Source organism: Nymphaea colorata, chromosome 3 (genome assembly GCF_008831285.2).
Source record: "Nymphaea colorata isolate Beijing-Zhang1983 chromosome 3, ASM883128v2, whole genome shotgun sequence".
NCBI lineage: Eukaryota > Viridiplantae > Streptophyta > Magnoliopsida > Nymphaeales > Nymphaeaceae > Nymphaea > Nymphaea colorata.
Window position 1 is genome coordinate 27,414,644 of NC_045140.1, and position 20,219 is coordinate 27,434,862.

At 36.3% G+C, this 20,219-nt stretch overlaps 1 protein-coding gene across 1 annotated transcript; it reads right to left on the reverse strand.

Annotated features, from left to right (window-relative positions):
* Nucleotides 1-1,007: 1,007 nt before the first annotated feature.
* LOC116249536 (CSC1-like protein RXW8) lies at nt 1,008-15,454 on the reverse strand. Its single transcript, XM_031622653.2, is given in 13 exon segments — nt 1,008-1,765; nt 1,899-2,117; nt 2,202-2,435; nt 5,298-5,570; nt 6,441-6,649; nt 6,652-6,716; nt 7,033-7,331; nt 7,757-7,942; nt 10,042-10,251; nt 10,350-10,413; nt 11,445-11,600; nt 13,135-13,578; nt 15,210-15,454. Coding segments are annotated over 12 exon segments (2,244 nt in total). The 5' UTR covers nt 13,416-13,578; nt 15,210-15,454; the 3' UTR covers nt 1,008-1,717.
* Nucleotides 15,455-20,219: the final 4,765 nt, after the last annotated feature.

The following is a 20,219-nucleotide window of genomic DNA, read 5'->3' on the forward strand; positions in this document are numbered from 1 at the left end:
TGCTTCTTTCTTTCATTTTTTTTCTTCTCGATAAACCAAACGTAGGATGTGAAACCGTGAATTGTTTATTAATGGAGACGTTGTATGCATCCGAGTTTGCTGGTAATTCGAATAAGTTTCCTTTATCGTATACGTCTAAAACTTTAAAGAATCCAAAGTGGATCGGAAAATAGGGAATGTAATGTAATTTGAATGGATTAGATCCATCAAAAATTGCTTATTCTATGCTTTCTCGAAGAGTCTCATGTGAGAGCTAACAAAGTAGCATATCTTGAAAATATGGGCATGGATCATCACAAAACTACCCATGCAGAGAACATGATGCTCATTATTAAAGAAAAAAAATTGAGTTCTGGAGAGTTGTTTGTTTAAACTCGACGTCTTCTTGCGTCAAAATTTTGCAAGTTTTTGTATTACTAAAAGTTTTGCCGTCTCGAAGGTTTCTTGCACTCGAAAAATGGCCAAGAGGAAGAGTCATTGCTTAGAAGCCTTGGGGGACAGTCTCGCATCTAAACATCCCCGCGGGTTGCAGTTAACGATGAAACCTTGAAAGATTTGCATTAGAGGAGCACATTTTCCTCACAGTTGCAAATATAGGTCTCAAGTTATGTAATTTCTTAATTTCGCTAACAACGGTCAAATAAGCGTCTACCTTTTATCATTTTCTTTCCAACTCTGATTAAGGTATGAATAATGGTAAAGAAATGACCATGTTATCCCTTTTTCAAATGGAAAATGAATAAAAATTTTTACTTGAGAGGACGCACGTTGAAAGCTGTATCAACCTGTCATCATTTAATTTGAAGCCTCTATGTAGTAGCTGGCAGAAGGTAAGACCCGTATCATATGAATCAGAATATGATACGCTTACTTGGTATTATAAACAAAGTTAGGCCTTGAAAACCATTAGAGGCCCGAGTGGGCATCATATGAAGCTCAAAAAATTTGTCATTTGTAGGTCAGCAGATGATGAGCAAAACAACAGAACGGAACCACTCGTGCATCCATCCTGCTAAAGCTTGTATCAATTACCATTGATAATGCTAGATGTTAAGAAATAATTACACGCTTAAAGAATCCAGAAATAATTGACTCAAATTGCGTCAAATTTGTAATATAATATCCACAACCCTCCAGAGCATAGCCGAGGACCAGCCACTGAACAGTCTACGGCTTTCCTTATCAACTGCTCCTAGTCTGAACATCCTAGCCAATTTGCAAACCTTGGTCCCGAGGGCCGCTAGAAGCAACAGACTGATAGACCCATAAAAGTAAAAAAAAAACGACAAGGAGACGTGAACCATCCAAGCAAAAGCGTGTCGGCGCGCGGTGACCAAAGTTGAGCAAGGACCACGAATACGATCGTGTGCCAGCAAATACTAGCAAAGTACTTTTGACAGATGACTGTGAGTGTGTTCTGCATTCTCTGTACACCCTGAAAAGGTGACCATGGCCTTTTTTGTCTCCAAAAGCACACCCGTATTGCAATTTGCAACTCGAAAAATCGAGCTTTGGCAAAACAGTTTGAACTTATCCACGCAATGCAATCAAGCTCCACAGTTTGAAAGTCTTCTCCGTGCTACATTTTGGTTTCATCCACAAGCTGATCAGCAGAGCGCCATGTTCTTCCAAGTCTTTCTATCTCAAAAAATTACGAATCTAGAAATTGTATTCACAGCATTTTGCGATGAACCCACTTGCTTCTTTACACCATTTTCTAAAACTCTACTTCTGTTTCTCTACCTGTTTTCACCACCTGCGCGATCTGAAAGGACTTCAGGGAGACCAAGAAAAAGGAAAATTTTGCTCTATATAACAAGTGATCTATTAAAAAATTATCCACATGAACCTGTGACAGCATTTTGAGCTGTGACAAGGATAGACAAAGAAGTAGTTACCTGTTGCAGTGCAGAAACTGGTAACCTTCCGACGCTCGAGTGGCTAAATGACTCATGTATGTCCAGACATTGAATGCTGACTGCACTTGAGTCGCTCCTTGATCTCTCAGACTCATCCCTAGCTTTAGTCACATGCTGGCAATAAGCTAAAGGTAGCTTTTGAAGAACCTCATCCAGCCTTCCCTTTCTTTCATCTTCTCTGTCCATCTCTATGAGGTCCTACCAATACAACATATACGGTTTTTGAGCCTTTGCCCTTTAGTTTAAACATTGAGGGTACGGTTACAGATCATGAGAAGATACCTGCGCAGAGAAGCTTTCAAATATTGGACTAAAGCGTTGCCTGCAGTATTCGTTGAATAAGAGGGTGCAAACAAGAAGTGGTATGGTAAAGCCTGATGCAATTGGTGAATCTTTTAAACCAAAGACCCCAAGAGCTATTATTTGTGCCAGCACCAATGAGAAAACTGTCGTGTTATGAACTACAGGCCATATCTTTCCTCCACTCTCGTATTTAGTACAATACACATTAAGAATCTGCAAGAAAAAGTTTAGCATCACTATTATAAGAAAAATAACAAAACAATGCTATTTCAAGTTATTAAATGACTGTCTAAGAGAACTAGAGACTCACTTGGAACTTTTATTTAAGAACATCCTATAATCATGCCTACAATCTGGTATAAACAAAAGAAATGCACTTGCTTAAGAAATATACTGTAAGCAGCTTTTAGAAAGTGCAATGATGCAATTACTAAACATTTTAACCATGTTACCATGCAATTGCGTACTTTGCAATGTTACCAAGGTCCTGGTCTTCAGGTTGGTTCAAGTAAAACTTCGTGCCAATCAATATAAGCTGAGATTCAGACAACCACCAAAGGACAAGGTCCTAAATCTATATTGGCAGATATATATAATTTCAATATTCATTATAGTGGTGCATGGATATCCGTCAACAGAATCCAAACAAAAGAATATGAAAATCCATGCAAAAGCACAAACTCTTACTAGAAAATAATGGTCTGTTTTCAATATGCTGGCCATTGTTTAAAAGTTTGATACCCCAAAAGAAAACACAAAAGCTTTTCTAATTTCACACTACAAATACCAAAATCCACATTGAAGCACCTGCTTGGCTGACATCACAAAAAGTACAGTTCTGTGATCACTTGCATTAACCGCCTAGATAAGCAAATTTTTTTTAAAAGAAAAGAGAAGATAAAATTATATTCACAACCCCTTGCAACATCCACCAAAGTTGAATAATCCTGGACTATGCACATGGACTCTTCGTGATGTGAAGCTTGGTGCAGCAGTCCACCATCAACCAAGGTGAAATGACCCCAATCCATAAGCTTCAGGTGAAAACACATTGGCTGAGTGGATGACCATGCAAGGTAAGACGGAAGTGACTGAGCTAAAAAAAATTAGCTCAAGCATGTCTGACAGGACAAGATCGTATCTGGAGAGAGTTAATGAGTTCAAAGCAGAGTTGATAGATTAAGGACCGGAAGAAAGAAGCAAGATGGAAAATAGAAGCAGTGTGATCTGAACTTTTGGAAAGTAAAAAAGACCAGAAACTTGACAGGGAACCAAAAACTTGAGAGCAATCGGAAAATAGAACTGGAAAGTAATATGGATGTACTACAATGTTGTACATGATATTTATGCGAGTTGCATTTCAAACCAATAAAGCATGAATAACATCACATTTTCAAAACTCCTGAATACTCTAAATAATCATAACCGATACCATCAAATAAGAATCTAAACAATAATGTAATTGATAAAAAAAATCCTAAAATAAAAAGAATGAGAGAGAGAGAGGGTGAATACTGAACTCTCAACCATACTAAGAATATATAAAGTTATAAACTATTGACTATGCACGTGGCTTTTAACTAACTGTGTCCATTCAGCATTTTGATGCACTCAAGATCCATAGTGTGGATGAGAGATACACATCAACTGATGCATCCCCATTCCATAGAAATAGAATGAAGCATGAGGGGAATTAAGAATAAAAAAAACGAGAACCACACAAGAAGTGAATAAACCGAAGTAGAATTTAATACAGAATCAATACATATTCCATTTTTTTCTAAATAAAAAATATACAAATTTTATCTCATTGATATACTAAATCATGATAATAAAGCATCCCATAATCTTCATATTGAGTCGAGATGGATACATCTTATTAACATTAGTCGCTCAATGTCATGGCATGAAACAAATTATATAGCATCAAAAGAGAAGTAAAAACTACAGAACCATGTCTATTCACCTCAAGAAGCAGGCCAAAAGCATAAAAACAGCGTGATAAGCACCAAGGAAGCACAGCAGGCAAAAAAAACATGATTCACATTGCATTTCAGATGTAAGGAGTAAATCACTTCTTATAAAGTTGATAAAAAGTTGTGTTTCCCTCTTAAAATGAAGCTCCCAGAAATTCTTATAGGAAAAGATGAATCTAGAAATGAAAGATAGCAAAAGATGTAAGAACTTAAATTCACTGTAAGATGACATGGACAATAAGAAACAGGAACCAAGAGTTGATAGACAAAGCAAAAGAGATATTGCTTTAGTATGATATGCACAAAAGTGTATATCTATATGTCGCTTACAAACTGGCAGTGCTCAGGGGAAACACATTGTATCGCCTATTATATACAGCAAAAACCACACTGTAAATGAGCCACGAGAAGAAATTAAGATGGACAACAAGATAAATGGCATGAGCATGAAGTTCCATGAGAGTGAGCAGTATTGCAAGTAATAAAAACAAGTAAACTGATGGAATGAATTCCACAAGCAAAACATCTCAAGCGGCTTGATGAATCTACACTGTCTAAAGACTCTAAACTGAATTTTAAGGCCTTTTAAGTATTTCTTTTCTACCAGAAAACTGCTATGCAAGAAATTCCAAATTTATCACAGAACCACCATCTAAGAGTTCCAAATTTGGCCTGGGAGTAGCATTTAGATGCTAAGCAGTCAATCACTTGATTAAAGTTTGTTACTTTACAGTTTCTACCTGCTTTTATTTGCATGTATGCCTTTTGTTTCATTCAACTTACTTATGTTTCTTATTCTGATGGAAAGCTAGAGTACAACTATCTTCTAGGCTGCTCACTTAGCAAAGGACAAGCTGATAATTTCAAGAAAGATACTTTTATCAATGATACAGTGAATTGCTTACACAAATTTCTTTTCCCCCTCCAACATAGAACCATTAATTCAAAAGGAATATGACAACAATGAATTTAAAAATGATGGCACTGGATAAAGACAGAAAGCCCTACCTTGGGGAAAGGTGCTTAACAAGACTAATTAGAAAAAAATTAATCATATGTGAAGAGACCATTAAAAAAACAGATCCACACAACTGCCTACCTGATTGCGATAGACAACATAGCCAAGAAAAAAGTACACCAGCAAAAAAGGCAGTATGAGAGGTGCCAAAATCGAACAAGTAAATCCAAGAAGTCCGAAAAGGAGTACTTTAGGAACTTCTGTATGATATGGAAAGGAGGGCATGTAAACTTCGTCATCCTTGATTCTAAGCAATCTCATCACCAAATTCCAGATCAATGCAAATAGTTGCATTACTTCCGAACATAAACTTGCCCAACCTGATGTCAAAACATAAGTGATAAAGAATGTCGCCTGCAGGGTTCAAGAGTTGCTGTTAGCATAACTGGGGGACCAGAGAATGAGACAAAGCACTTTTCAACACTTCTCAAATTCATATTCCTTTTAACTTCCATAAATAATCATTTGAAAAAACTACCGGAAAGGCAAAGGTTGAAATTTATAAGCATCATCCTCCACCCTCTAACCGATACAATACGTATGTGTCTCATTAATCAGCTTTGTCATCTTCAGAAGCAGCAAGCTTTCTCAAATGCCAGCCAAATTTAAGTGGAAATAAGTCCAAACGACATCATGTACTTCAGTAACCAGCAATATGTGTGTGTGTGTGTGTGGGTGTGTATATGCTGAAGTTTTTGGAACTGCACCTTCCATCTCCCACCCACGTCAGCAAGATATACTAAATGAACGAACATGAATATGTGCAGACAATGCCTTTCCAGGTTCCAGTTTCACTCACAACAAAATTTCTCTTATTTGCTTTCCTCTTTTTATATACAGTTTCTACCTTGAAGCTTCACAAGTACTATATTTTCTTGAATACTCAGTATGCAAAATATTGCAAGATGAATATTCAATATATATATATATATATATATATATATATAGAGAGAGAGAGAGAGAGAGAAGCTGAAATCCTCCAACTGTTCGGATGTACCGAGCTCTCACACATGCAACCAGATGCAAGTTATATATATATATATATATATATATATATATATATATATATATATATATATATATATATATATATATATATATATATATATATATATATATATATATATACTGGGAACACGTTGCACAATTGAAAAATGATCAGCAAGTAACACAGAATAATAGCAAAAGAAAATTGCACTTTATGGCAGGAGAAGGATTAGTGACCTGACTGGGAATAGCCTTGGCCAGCAATGTTGGTATGTTTTTGGGACTTGAAATTGCATTCAGCTGGCTAATGACAGAACCAGAGAGTACATTGACAAAGAAGACATTCCAGATTGTAAAGTATAACACCTTGCAGCATGCACTTTTTTTCCTTCCGCTATGGGAGATCGAACCTTCTATCGCTGAAAATAGCATCATTGCAGGGGGACGGTGTACAGAAACAGCTGTAGGATCACACTAGGCAGATATCCTGAAACCAGCTGGATTACAAATCTCCTGCATAAATGCATGAAGTCAGGATCATGTACTCCACCCATCAATTACCATACCTACAGCACCATATACTTATTTTGTGAAAATGATGTCTAACAAGGGAAAGAACTCAAGTCTCTACTTAGTCCTCAACACAGAAGATCAGCAGAGCAACATGATCCAGTGTACCTATGACAAGTATAAGGCATACATGACACAGCTATTGAGTATTATAGCAGTTGAAAGTTTTACCAATCAACCATCATCCAGAAATATCCTAAATGAAATAAAACAATGTATTATAAGCAGAAACCTGTAAATCAGAAAAACAGATTCTTACTTCTTCAAGATGCTACCAAGGAAAGGAAATGTATGCTGCACTTGTTCCAACTGGGTCAATCCTTGGACAAATGTGACCGGAATAAGAAATAAAAACATAAATAGAATAGTTGCCAAAAGTGTGACAATCCTTCGAATCCAAAGCTGTCTAAATGGAATCCATAGATTCGACCAATAAACATCATGAGGTTCTGGAGCCAAATCGGTGACCCAAGTCATGGGATTTGATGACTGTAAAACTTGTGCAGCAACAATTGCAGAGTAACGATTTTTAAAGAAAACAAAAGCAGCAGAGCATTCCTGCATAAAACAAAGAAGATTATCAGGTTCAACTGGATCTACCAGTGTACTAGCATCAGGAAAGCAATGCTCATAAGCTTCCTAGCTACAATATCAGGATATGCACTTCATGTGCAGGTCACAAATAGCTCACAGCTGCAGAAAACAGAATATCCAACACGTATGATGCTTCTGTTATTGAATCTTAAATCTTAACTTGAACAAGCACCAAAAGAAAAACACTGAATATGTTATGCAAAAAATGTTGCTGCAACTTGCAAAATACCAGGGCACCAGTTCCACAAGACTGTCTTCAATCACCAACAGAAAGACAGAAGACAAATGGTGGGACATAAATACGCATCCAGAGAGAAGTCCACTTGCTGGCAGAAAAAGAACCACATAAAACTACCTAACAGTGACCTCAATTAAGAACCAGACATAACCTTTGCCTCATTGAATGCTCCTGTTCGGTGATAATCAACCTTCTGTTCGACATTTTGAAGCTCGTTTGTATACATCTCGGCAGGAGGAACACATCCACAGAAATGACAAGTGACTCGACTAGGCACACATGTCAGATCAGCAGGAGTGAAGGATGCTAACTTTTTATAAGCCTTCTCAGCATTACTCTGTGATAATGCAAAAGGACAATTAAGGGCCAAATAACAATAACAGTAACAGAATTCAGACACAGATACATGAAGGAAATTAAGCTTTTTATGGAACTGTATATCAAGGAGAATGTGAAAATTACAGAAGGTTGTTGCTTGTTTTCAGCAATTTTTCGTTGTTGTGTATTATATAAATACACTTTTACCAACCTTTTGAAGGACAGATTTTATGCACTCTGTGATTCGTCTAGAAATCAGCCAATATGTTCTGATCATAGGAAGGGTTACATCCTTGTCACATAAACTAAGTGAAGAGAATTCCAACTTGAACTAAGAAGCCTTATTAGGGAAGACAGCCTTGCTACATGTCCTTCAAATCCTCCACAGTGTAATACTGCAGTAGGAAAAACTATGAGCGCAAGAATTCTCATGTGATCTCGTAGTCACCAATATTTTGAAACTATCCAAATAATACTGGGGTCTGAAATTAAGGCATCAATATTATCAAAATAGTGCAATAAACGTATATCTCGATAATAATTCTGATATTTGTCAAAAATATTTGGAAAGAAAAATTGCATAATTTTACTGTACAGAATAATCTTCTTCATAGGACTTTGATTTCTCTTTGTGACTTTCCAATTTTTAGAACTTCCCAAAAGAATTACTATTTCTCTAGCAAAAACCCACATTGTAAGAACACCTAATAAGAACAGAGCCTATTAAATTAGTCTTGAGTCTCTTGACCTCCTCTTTATGGCCAATTTACATAGTACGTGGTATTATTTGGTCAATCTGAGCATGTATATGTTGTCAATGCTTAATAAGAAACATATATTAGAAAAAAAAAAGAGCTCTATAAAAAATTTCAAGTTTATTTTCTCAATTTAGTTTGTGTCAAGTTTTTAAGCATTTCAAGCCTTCATTTTCACCAGTTAGAAAACACACAAGGGGCAAAGGCAACTAAGTTCGCACATTTCTTCAACTAATAGAACATGATAAACACATCCATCAATTGAAATCAGATAAACAAACATTTATTTGATTAAGATTTTCTGGAGCCTAATGTGGAATTAAGCAACACATATTTCCACACACACACACACACACACACACATATATATATATATATATAGAGAGAGAGAGAGAGAGAGAGAGAGGAGGGGAGAGAGAGAGGTGCACATTGTTAAGATATGGTTTGGGTCAAGTCAGACCCGACCCATTTTCACCACACGCAGCACATGGGCAGTGGCAAACTTGTAATATTTATTGTTCCTTTGTGTATTTTATTTGTAACAGCTAAGTGTAATTAGTTCAAGTAATAACAAGGGGCAGGTGCTTACTCCAAGGCCCTCGTTTTTCTCTCTCCTTTCTCGGGCAGACTTATTCTCTTCTCTTCCTCGTGTCTTCTTTGAGACTCCATGTGGTGATACCATATCAAGATCTTACACACATGCCAGGGCTGCCTATATCAGGTTAAATTTTCAAGTTTCTTCCTTCATATTAAATAAAAGTTTGAAATGCAAATGATGTTGAGCCATTTGAAATCCCAGTTTTCTTGCGGCCTGGTCAACTTTGTTCAACCATAATCCGTTCTGGGCTTGTCTCAAGCAAGCCTCCTTCTAGAGGAAACTTAACTGCTTAAATAAGATATGGCGCTGGCCGGGCTCAGCTCATCCATAGACTTCAATGCCCAATTTTCTCAAGCCACGGAAAAAAGAAAAGGCAACCAAAAGCTTGTAAAGGGAATTGGCCAAGCCTGGCAATGAAAACAGAAATCATATAAAGGAAAAATACTAAATTCACCAACAAATTCCTTTCAGAACTCAGATGACAGAAATAACATAGTAAATATCCACATTAAAGGCAACAGAATTGCATTCATATATATTTCAAAAGGACTATAAGTCTTCAAAGATCCACAAATTCCAATTTCCAAGAACCATAGGTTTTTTAGTTCTGATTAACAAGTCTGTATTTTAATTAAGAATGAAAAATTCTAAGGAATTACAGTGATAAATATGAACATGAAAATGTTATAGGGAGACAAAATGATAAATGTAAACATTATGAAGCTACCACCGATTGGTACATAAGGTTGGACAGTACAAACTCACCATTAGCTTTTGAACCTTCCCTGTTCGATAAATCATCTGATGTGTTAAATAACTTGATGAATGATAATTTGTGAAGAAATTCTTTACTGCATTGCTTAGAGTTTCTTCTGTACATCGGGGTATTGCACGCACAAGAACAGTAAAATGACTAGGATTTGGGGGAGATCCAAGTAGATGTGCAAGTCTCAATTTCGAAATGCCCTTGTATTCCTGAGAAAGTGTCACAGCACACTTGAGCAAATGAAACTACTAAAAGGAAAATGATCTACATGAATTTCCAAATAAAGGAAAAAAGATTAAGGACTTACAAAGTAAAGAAGTATGCAAGCTGAAAAAGATATGATGTACAGTGCAGCACAGTGCACCCATAACCTGCAAAAAAGGCAATTTAATTGCATAAAAATTTCAAATAAAAACAACCACCAACATGTATGGACAAACCTAGTAAAGTGGACGTGAAAATGATAGCACCAAGAAGAATCACAAATTGGAAAAGAGGCAAAATGGCTGAGAAACCAAAAGGCACCAAAAGATATATATATAAAAAAAAGGAGAATTAAGGAATGCACACAAGCAACACCAGAAGAGTCTTCATCACCAGTTTTAGGCACAAAAAGAGACACATATTGGAGAACGGAAACAAAAAAGACTATGCCACATGAATTCTAAAATATGCACAAGCAACATCAGTAGAGTCTTCATCGCCAGTTTTAGGTAAAAAAAAGAAACATATTGAAAAACAAAGACAAGATGAGACTATGTCACATGAACTCTAAAACATGCATCATTCTTGTCATAATGGGCATTCATAAAGTTTTCTACAATCTTGCCTACTTATTCCATCACAATCAAGTTTACGTTCATACCCATATTGATTAATATCTGTAAGGGGGCAATTTCTCTTCACAGGTTTCAGTAAGCATGTATACAGAATCTCCTAAATTACTGTTAAATGCAAGAGCAGCTACAGCTGCAGAAACAACAAGAGCAACATAAAGTTTTCTACAATCTTGCCTACTTATTCAATCACAATCAAGTTTACGTTCATACCCATATTGATTAATATCTGTAAGGGGGCAATTTCTCTTCACAGGTTTCAGTAAGCATGTATACAGAATCTCCTAAATTACTGTTAAATGCAAGAGCAGCTACAGCTGCAGAAACAACAAGAGCAACATGAGAGGCAAAACTTGAGGACCTAAAAGAAAATGCAACTAAAATATGTTAGCTTTGGCAGATCTTATACTATTGTATCGACAACATGTTAAGCTATATCAGAATATGATTGTATAATTTATTAAAAAAATACATAATGACAGTTTTTTCAGATAATGCACCACTATGCAACAACCATGACATCGCATACCTAATAACAATATATTTGTAAGGAATTAAGAGCTTACCATCTAAAACCTGTCTTAACATTCCCAATGGTAAACATGTCTAGAGAAGTCGAAGGGAGGTTCTTGATATGTATGTGATGCATCTCTTGACCATGATAATTTAGTGGAAGCAACACAAACATGCAGATGACTGCAGCAATAGAGAATATTCGGATGCTGCATAATTTCAGCATGTCAATTAGGAAAAACTTTTGAGCCTTTAAGATAACAAGGAATAAAAAATTTAAAAAGCATTTCCACACAATAGAAAACACTTCAGATGGAACTGGAAACATATAGAACATTAGTGACAATGTAATGCACTCACTAATGTCTCTACAACATCAAAGTTGAGTTACAAAAAAAAAGTAAGGCAAAATAAGATCAAAAGAATGCAATCCTAAGCATGATGAGTTTCATTTCTTAGTTAGCCTACCTAACAGTCAATCACTTTCCAAAGGAAAAGTTGCAGTGCAATAATGAAAATATCCAAAAACAGGAAACAACAAAATCAAAACATAAAACTAATGAGAAATGACATCCAGAGGACAGGCACTTTCATGTAGCAACTTAATCATTCTACAATCTCATATTTGTATTAGTTCAGAATTTCAAAATATAGTAAACTCTAACATGGAGCTTTTCTTTGTTTTGTAATTATTTTCCAATCAAGATGTTTGAATCCAAAAAAGAATAAGTGCAGGAGGCTTGACAATTAAAGTTGTCCATTTAAGGCACACTTGTTTTTGCTGCACTGAATTTCCTCAGTCTATGAGAAATGCTTGATTATCACCAGTCCATGACTTGTCACTTATCTGCAACTATCAAGGGGTTACAACATCACAATTTTCATTATTGAGATTATAGCATTGTAGCTTGTGATTTTTGGTGATTTTTATTAAGACACAGACAGGGGAAAAGAAATCAGGAACCAGATGCACAACTTATAAGATCATTCCACTTAGACTAAGATAGGCTGATGAAACCTCCAAAATAACAAGTTTTATCCACTGCAGCAAATGAAAATTTCATATTGAGATTATAGCATTGTAGCTTGTCATTTTTGGTGTCTTTTATTAAGACACAGACAGGGGAAAAGAAATCAGGAACCAGAGGCACAACTTATAAGATCATTCCACTTAGACTAAGATAGGCTGATGAAACCTCCAAAATAACAAGTTTTATCCACTGCAGAAAATGAAAATATTTTTAGCCACCTGCGCTGGCATAACAGCAGAAAAGAACCTTATAGAACTCAATTATGAATAAAAGATGAATGGCTATAATAAGGCAGCAGAAACTTCCAATCTGAACTCCTAAAGACCATCATCCGACAAAAAAGTTTGTGGGAAAAATGTTTCTTCCACATTGAAAGATAATGGCAGGGCATATTTAATTGCACTGCCAAGGGATATCACTTAATTTAACCAGTTCATGCTGTTCCGCCAACAAACATATGCGGAAATAAAAAGCACCAAGTTGATATTCTATGGCAAAGCCCTATGAAATAAATTCCAAACATCAAATTTATGCTTCTCATTAGTTGCTCAACTAAGAAAAGATTTACCTTCTTTTTTTTCAAAAGAACTGTTGCACCAAACAATGAAAAAGTGGCCAGGCATATAATACAACAATAACACATAAAATTTTCATGACAAAAGAGAAAAAAAAAAACGAGCCTCTTGATGAAGCACCAAAGAATTCCACTTACCTAAAGACAAGGAGTCTGAGAAATACTACAGCATCCACACCAGCAACTGACAAGATTTCTTCTTCTGAGGAACCCCATGCCTTCACAATCCAACTAGGAGAAGGTACCAGTCTTTCAAAAGTAAAAGAATCGCACAGCTTAATGTGTTCCTGAGCGATTCTACGAGCAAAATACACATTAAAATTGCCTGGTTGCTTTCTCAAGATGGAATACAGTGACAATAGCAGTGCACAAACTCCTATGTTGATGCCAGCAGAAGTTAAGAGAGCAGAGACATTCATCTCTGTTCAACTTAGACAGACAAGTCCATCCTCATTATGCACGATAGAAGCACTTAAGAGTGTCAGAAAATTATATTCTCAGAACCATGTGCTGAAAATGGCTGCTGCTGAGGCAATTTCAGCTTCATACTAGAGCCTGTTTTCAAGGAAGGAGGAAAGTTTTCTGCAAAATAAGACAAATATAAGACGCACAAACATAAAATAACAAAACAAGAAAGAAGACTCGTTGCAGACAACATGAATATATTCACCACACGAGAATAATGCAAGTCACCTCTGGCAGATATACTAAGGAAGGAGAGAGATAGAGAAGGGGTTCCACTTGAAGAGAAAAGGAAAATGTGAAAGAATTTTGTGCACGAAGGATTTCAGGGAAAAGAAACCTACCCAGAGTGTCAAGTCTAGCTACATACATATTTAGCAATTAGACAAGTTCAAGATCCTTTCATTAGCAACTGGAGCTTACGTCATAAAGAAAGGAATATCAAGGTGAAAGCCTCTTTCGTCTAATAGCAGTAAGAGGCAATATAGTGATACCTCAGTTCAAGTCATTCACTACCGTCACATGGCATAACAATACGATATCTCTGAATCAGCTATAACAGTAACTGTTAACAAATGAATAGCAAAGCACCTCCAAATTAACGAAGAGTCAGGCCTAAGTACCTAACTCTGCAGTTAAACCCATCAAAATGGCAAGATGAATGAGGCAACACCAACAACAGGCACTTCCAAGGACGAAGGAACTTATAAATCATTTAACGACAAAATCAGGGCTCCAATTCACACCAGGTAGTCTTTTATGAGGCCAGATAGCAATGCCAACTAAATATGAATCACATACTGAAAAAGAAATCTCAAACATGCCAGTGGAATTTTACTGTGAAAAGTTCCTCCGGCATCATTTGAAAGACATTCCAAGTTTGTGCTGACCGTTACCGTCAACATACTCATCAATTCCTAAACATTTAAATCTCAGTAACTTATTGATCATATACGTAGTGTTTAACTTTAATGATCCTGAAATTGACTTAGTAATTATGCTATAAGCACATATTTCTGCCATTTTTTTGACATAATCATGCTGATACTTCTTATCTACATTTCACCTATTACAGCCATAGTTACTGCGTTTTCTTGCATTTCCTGATGAAAGCCGACTCATGTAAAACGTGGACGGTGTCCCCTATCATAGTTTTTCGGAGAAGGTTAACTGACAATCTTTTCACCTCCTCAAATTGCAAGAACTATGGAAATCTTGGGCTTCGGGTTCGCGCCAAACAGGTTGTGTTTGAGGATTCAGGAACGTATATCTACGGCGTCCAAGCAAAGGGAACAAAAGACGGGTCTGGAAAGTCCCCATCTTCTACATAATAATCGTCAGCTCAAGTGTCCGAAAATTTTGATCACGAAACAATGAAAATCCCCAGAATATGACTCATCCAATCTTGAAGCCACAATAGCACCACAGGAGAACCTTCTACCAAACAGTCTCACGATCAGCCGAGGAAATTCATCGCATCGGATCTTCCGAACCAATGGGAAACAAGAAAAGTTAGCAACATTCATAAATCGAAGGATTCGAAACAACAACAGAACGGCCCTAAATATGTACCGTCGAGTAAAAGTTTCTTTCGCATGCAACAGAAGAAAAACGATTCAAGACGCAATCCAGAGCAACCCAAACGCTGAAAACGAAACCAAATCTCTTAACGTTTTCCTTGTTTTCGACTCGCACGCGAGAATCACCCTTCAGCGGGTGCATGGTTAAACAAGAAGGACGCAGAAACTAACCTCCTGCAGTGTGCCAACAAAGAGAAAACCCTTCTGACGTTCAGAAACGACCGAGAAGCAGAGAGAGCGAGAGAAAGAGCGAGGAATCCAGAATACGAAAAGAAACGACCCTTCTGGCGTTCTGAACGACCAAGAAGCAGAGAGACAGAGAGCGGCAACAATCCAAAAACAGAAACAGAACCAACTAGACCCTCTTTCCTTGTTTTCCCTCCTTTTCATTCAATTCCATTCGCCCTTTTCTTCCTTTCCTGGATCGTAGGTTCACCTGCTGCTCCCATATGACAGGGCCTTTACAGGCAGATCTACGTGGCCCTCTGTGAAAATCACCAATGTCCACGTGGCAACGTACAAAATGCTGGCGTGGGGGCCACTAACCGACTAACTCCCTCCTCCGCTTTCACCATGTTACAAGTCATTCCGCGTCACCGGGAATAGTTTGCAAATGAGCCCAACATTTTAGTCTTAATTGTTGTTTCCTCCCTCCTCCAGGTACTCACTTTTTAAAAAAGTGTTCGTTTGGTATATTCATATTCTATGAATATGACTTAAAAAACGAAACAAATTCATGGAACACCTTAAAAATCTTTTATTAAAACAAATTCATGCAACAGTTACAAATTATTTTATTTGCCAAATGAACCCTAAAGTAAAGCATGTATTTGGCCATAACAGATTAAATAAGTGTTGGTGTTGTGGGAGAAAAGGAAAAACAAAAGAATCGAGCAGCTTGGTCGATAATAACACTACAGTTAAGGAGTTCCTTGAAAAGTTTCCAAGGGTCCTCGTGCCTCTGCGTGGTAATGATGTTCACAAAGTTCCTTTGAGAGCTTTACGAAATCACTCTTCAAATTTTGGCAACAATAGAAAAAGGGACAGTTTACTGTTTACAGGAAACAGGTTTCTCATATTTAGTTTAACCAGCACTGAACACCCTGGAGTTAAAAACTTCAATTGTGTGGTTCCTAGCAAAATGATGTTTTAATCAAACGCCTATTAGGAAACACGAGGAGGAAAAAAAAGCAACTCTTAACTTTTTTCCATTGATATTTCAAAACTTAAATATATTTGTCACAATATGAAAAATGTGAGCGCTTTCATTATCAGGAAAATATATATTAAATGTGTTACATTAAATTATCAAGTCGGCACCTGTCTTCTACGCCACCATTGCCATTTTCATCGTTGCTTTCTGCCATGGCTAAGGAAAGTGTTCTGCCTTTGGCCTATGTCTTAGCCAATATTCTCAAATACAGGAAGGTGCTTTTAGTTTTTCTCGATACAGGCCGCTCCAACTCCTAAAGTGATGCTACAAGTTAAATCTTGAACTAAACATTATTATCTTTGACAATGTAAAAACTTATGTTTTCGGTTTTGGCATACCTAGTTGGCTAAGCAACTACTTGTTCATATGTATATAATAGGTGTTTCAAGAATACCATATTGTTGTTTTCAAAATAAATATATCTAGAGTTCGATCTCACTTTGAATAAAAAAGAAAAAAGAAAAAACAGAGATCATACATCTATAATAATATTGCAACCAATGCACATTCGTTTCCTGAAAATAAGAAAAAAGATGAAGCTTATATTTAGGATTATGGTCAAAAGGGTGGTATCTCTACAGTAAAGATACTGCTGAAGTTGAGTGATCCACAAACCAATAGACAAACTGAAGCTTCTGCGCGTTAATGGAAGAGTAAAGGTAACTGCTGCAAGATTTAGCGTGGACGGCGTGCCAATGTTTTGTGGATCCATCAACTCTAAGCAAGAACGCAAATGCTCTCTGTTGGGTTTGAAGATCTTGTCATTTTTATATTGCATGATCGAAATTTGGCTATGTCATTCATGTTTCATTAGTTTGGAACTCTAGCTGACCTTTCTTTCATACCGGAAGAATAATTGAGTTCTCCAACTGATCATAGAGTCTGTCACGTTACATTTTTTTAGATGACAATTTAAATTTGGTAACTAAGTCCTTATGTCAAGAAAATCTTTTTTGACATGTGATAATACAAGACAAAGCTTAATTTTTCAATGTGACAAAAAAGATGGTATTAATTGATCTCTAATATGATGCTGATACTGATTAGAAATTAAGTACTTTACGTTGTTGCAGTTAATGAGATAAAATTCATTTAATTTAGTTTGTATGGCCTCTTTAAACCAAATGGTATTATTAACTAATTTGTGCTTAACTATATCCAAATAGTTATTTTATGTTAGTATAAATTAATTCAGAGAATATATAGTTTGTAATTAATCCCGAGCGTCAAAAAAAGAAAAATTAGATTCATTAACAAAACTGGACATATTTCTCACGCTGTTTTAAGGAACATATAATATTTTTTTATTTCATAGTTGAATTGATAGTAATAAACATACAAAAGCTTTTAATAGAACATGGGAAAAGTAACCTTATTTTTAACATTATAAAAAGCAAGTCGTTTGTATTTATTGTCTATCCTTAAATGCATTTTTGAAAGAAAAAAAAAAGAAATTCTCTTATTGAAAGCTTTGAACAACTTTCTTTTTGTGAGACTGACGGATGGTGTGGTTTAGTGTTTATATGTCATAAAATTCCTTTTAAAAGAAAAATAAAGCAAAGGCATATGTCTAATTAAGATTAACCTTTTTAATTAGAGATTTGTCCACAAAAATCTAGAACTTGATTGCTGCCGTGCATTTTGTATCTTCATGTAAGCAACGGTTTCGATGAACCCAATCAATTCCTCGAAAGTTGAAATTAACTTTTCTTTCTGAAAAGTAAGGTTCATGTAGGGAAGGTATCACCAAATCGTCCAACCTAATCAGAGATATCAGTAGTCAGGTTAGGACTTGCAGTTAGAGTTGGATTGGATAGTCAAGTTTCTAAAAATATCGAACCCATGCAACACGAATTAGCATTAATTTGAGTGCAACATCTCGAGAAACCGAAAGTAGGCCCTTTACTGATGGGTTGGGTGAAAGATTCGGCGCTTTACTGGGCAGTGGGTCTCCCACGCTCAGCCGGACTAGATTAGTTTCTAAATGGAACCAGATCATGTGGTTAATTTTTCTATAATAATTAAGGACATAATGGACTTCAGACATGTGTGTTTAGAATATGTCGAACATAAAATTCTTTTTATCAGATGCCTCCCAAGAGAAACTTCAAGGAAATGAGCATCGCGCGTTTCCCAAAATTAATCAAGTTTCAGAAATGAAGCTTAACCCTTCCAACAAAGAGGAGAAAACTTGGTGAATTCATTTCTCATTTGTGAGAATTCAGCTTCTCTTCTTCAAAAGAGAAAGCTCTTTCTTCAAATAATTTATTTTGTCTCCATGGTCAATCCTCATTTTCTCATTGCTTTATTCTTACCTTTTTTTTATTGGACACGTTTTGTGTTTTTCTTGTCGTGTTGTTTCTTTTAAAAGAGAAGGCTCTCCTTCAAATTATTTATTTTCAGTTTCTCATTGTTTTTATATTCTTACTTTTTTCTCGACACCTTTTGTGGTTTTCATTCTATTGTATGCTATTATGTTGTTAAATATATTTATATAATTAATTTCACTTTCCTCCGTTTCATACCTTGGCAACTACGGTCACATATATTCTTCTTTCTCACTACTGAACTTACATATAGGTTGAATGGTGACTGTATTCAGGTTTGTAATGGTTATATTCATAGTGTGTCTGTAATTAGACAAATTTGACTTGTTCACGTACCTAAGTGATCCATAGGCGTTATTCTGCAAACAAATATTTTCTGGAAGAGCATCAGACTCAATTTCACCACTTTAATGCGTGCAACCAACAAAGTTTTTTTGTGCTATGATTGTGTTCAATCGAGCTCATGCAACCATCCCAACTTGATTATGATCCTGATTTCTCTGCTCTTGAACTTTAGTACTTAGAAGTTTTACTGCTTACAGCTAGCCTAGAGTCTCAACTCCTCATGAAGAAAATCAAACGTTTGCAGGTATGAATCTCAAGTGAGGAAATTAGCGTTCTCTCTCTCACGCACGTGCTAAGTTTCTTGATTTGTGCTTAATAACAGTTAACTTAATTGAAGTTGTTTATGGAATGTTGATAATGATTATTCAGAAGAAAGTTTCGAGATCACAAAATGGGTAGATAGCCTTAAGTTTTCCTGCCCATAACTAGAAACAAGGAGCATCCAGGAACTTTAGCACTCTGTTGGCGCTATAAACTTTTCCAACAACAGAACACAAGCCATATATGTTTCCAGTAGTTTCTTTCCATGCATGCCTCAACGCCTCTTTTTCTCTTTACTTTTTCTTTCTCTTTTGCTGTTGCTATGTTGCTCCTTAGCTTTGAGCCGAAAGATTATTTTGAGTAAGCCTCAGACAAAGCGACAACTGAGAACGAATGGTTGATAGCATTATTGGCTGATAAACTAAGATCCCGTAAGGCCATCTTTAAAGCACTATCAGACACGAGAAAGCTGGGGACATGGCAATATATATATATATATATACTGCAGGCATGTTATGCATCCTTTCACTGCGAAGAGCAAGCATGGAGACCGATCAGGACTTGTTGAAATTTCCTATTAAATACACCTTGGGAACAATGTTATGCCTTATTGATAAGTCTGCAGCAAGTTGTGCTCAAGCAGCCAGAAACAAGTGAAGAAGATAGATGAAAGAAGCTGGTTAACTTGTGACTTTTGAAATACAAGAAATTTTTGAAGAAAATAAAAAAGAACATTTGCATTTCATGAGAGGAAGTCATCCCCTTCCTTGGGCCCTTATGATTCAAAGGTAAGTCCGGACCTAAGTGGTTTTATGGTACACCCTTCAACCATGCCGAACAATTATGTGCCCCTAGAGTAAAAAAAAAAACAACATTGGTAGCAGAAGTCATGATAGATAGTCCAAAACTGGCAACTTCATAACATCTCAACTTTTCTTGTAAAGAGGTCAACATTCCTGAGTGAACTGCCATAATGCTCTTTCATAATTGATCTAAAAGTTCGAAGAGCTACATGAGTTCTTTTTCCCCATTTCC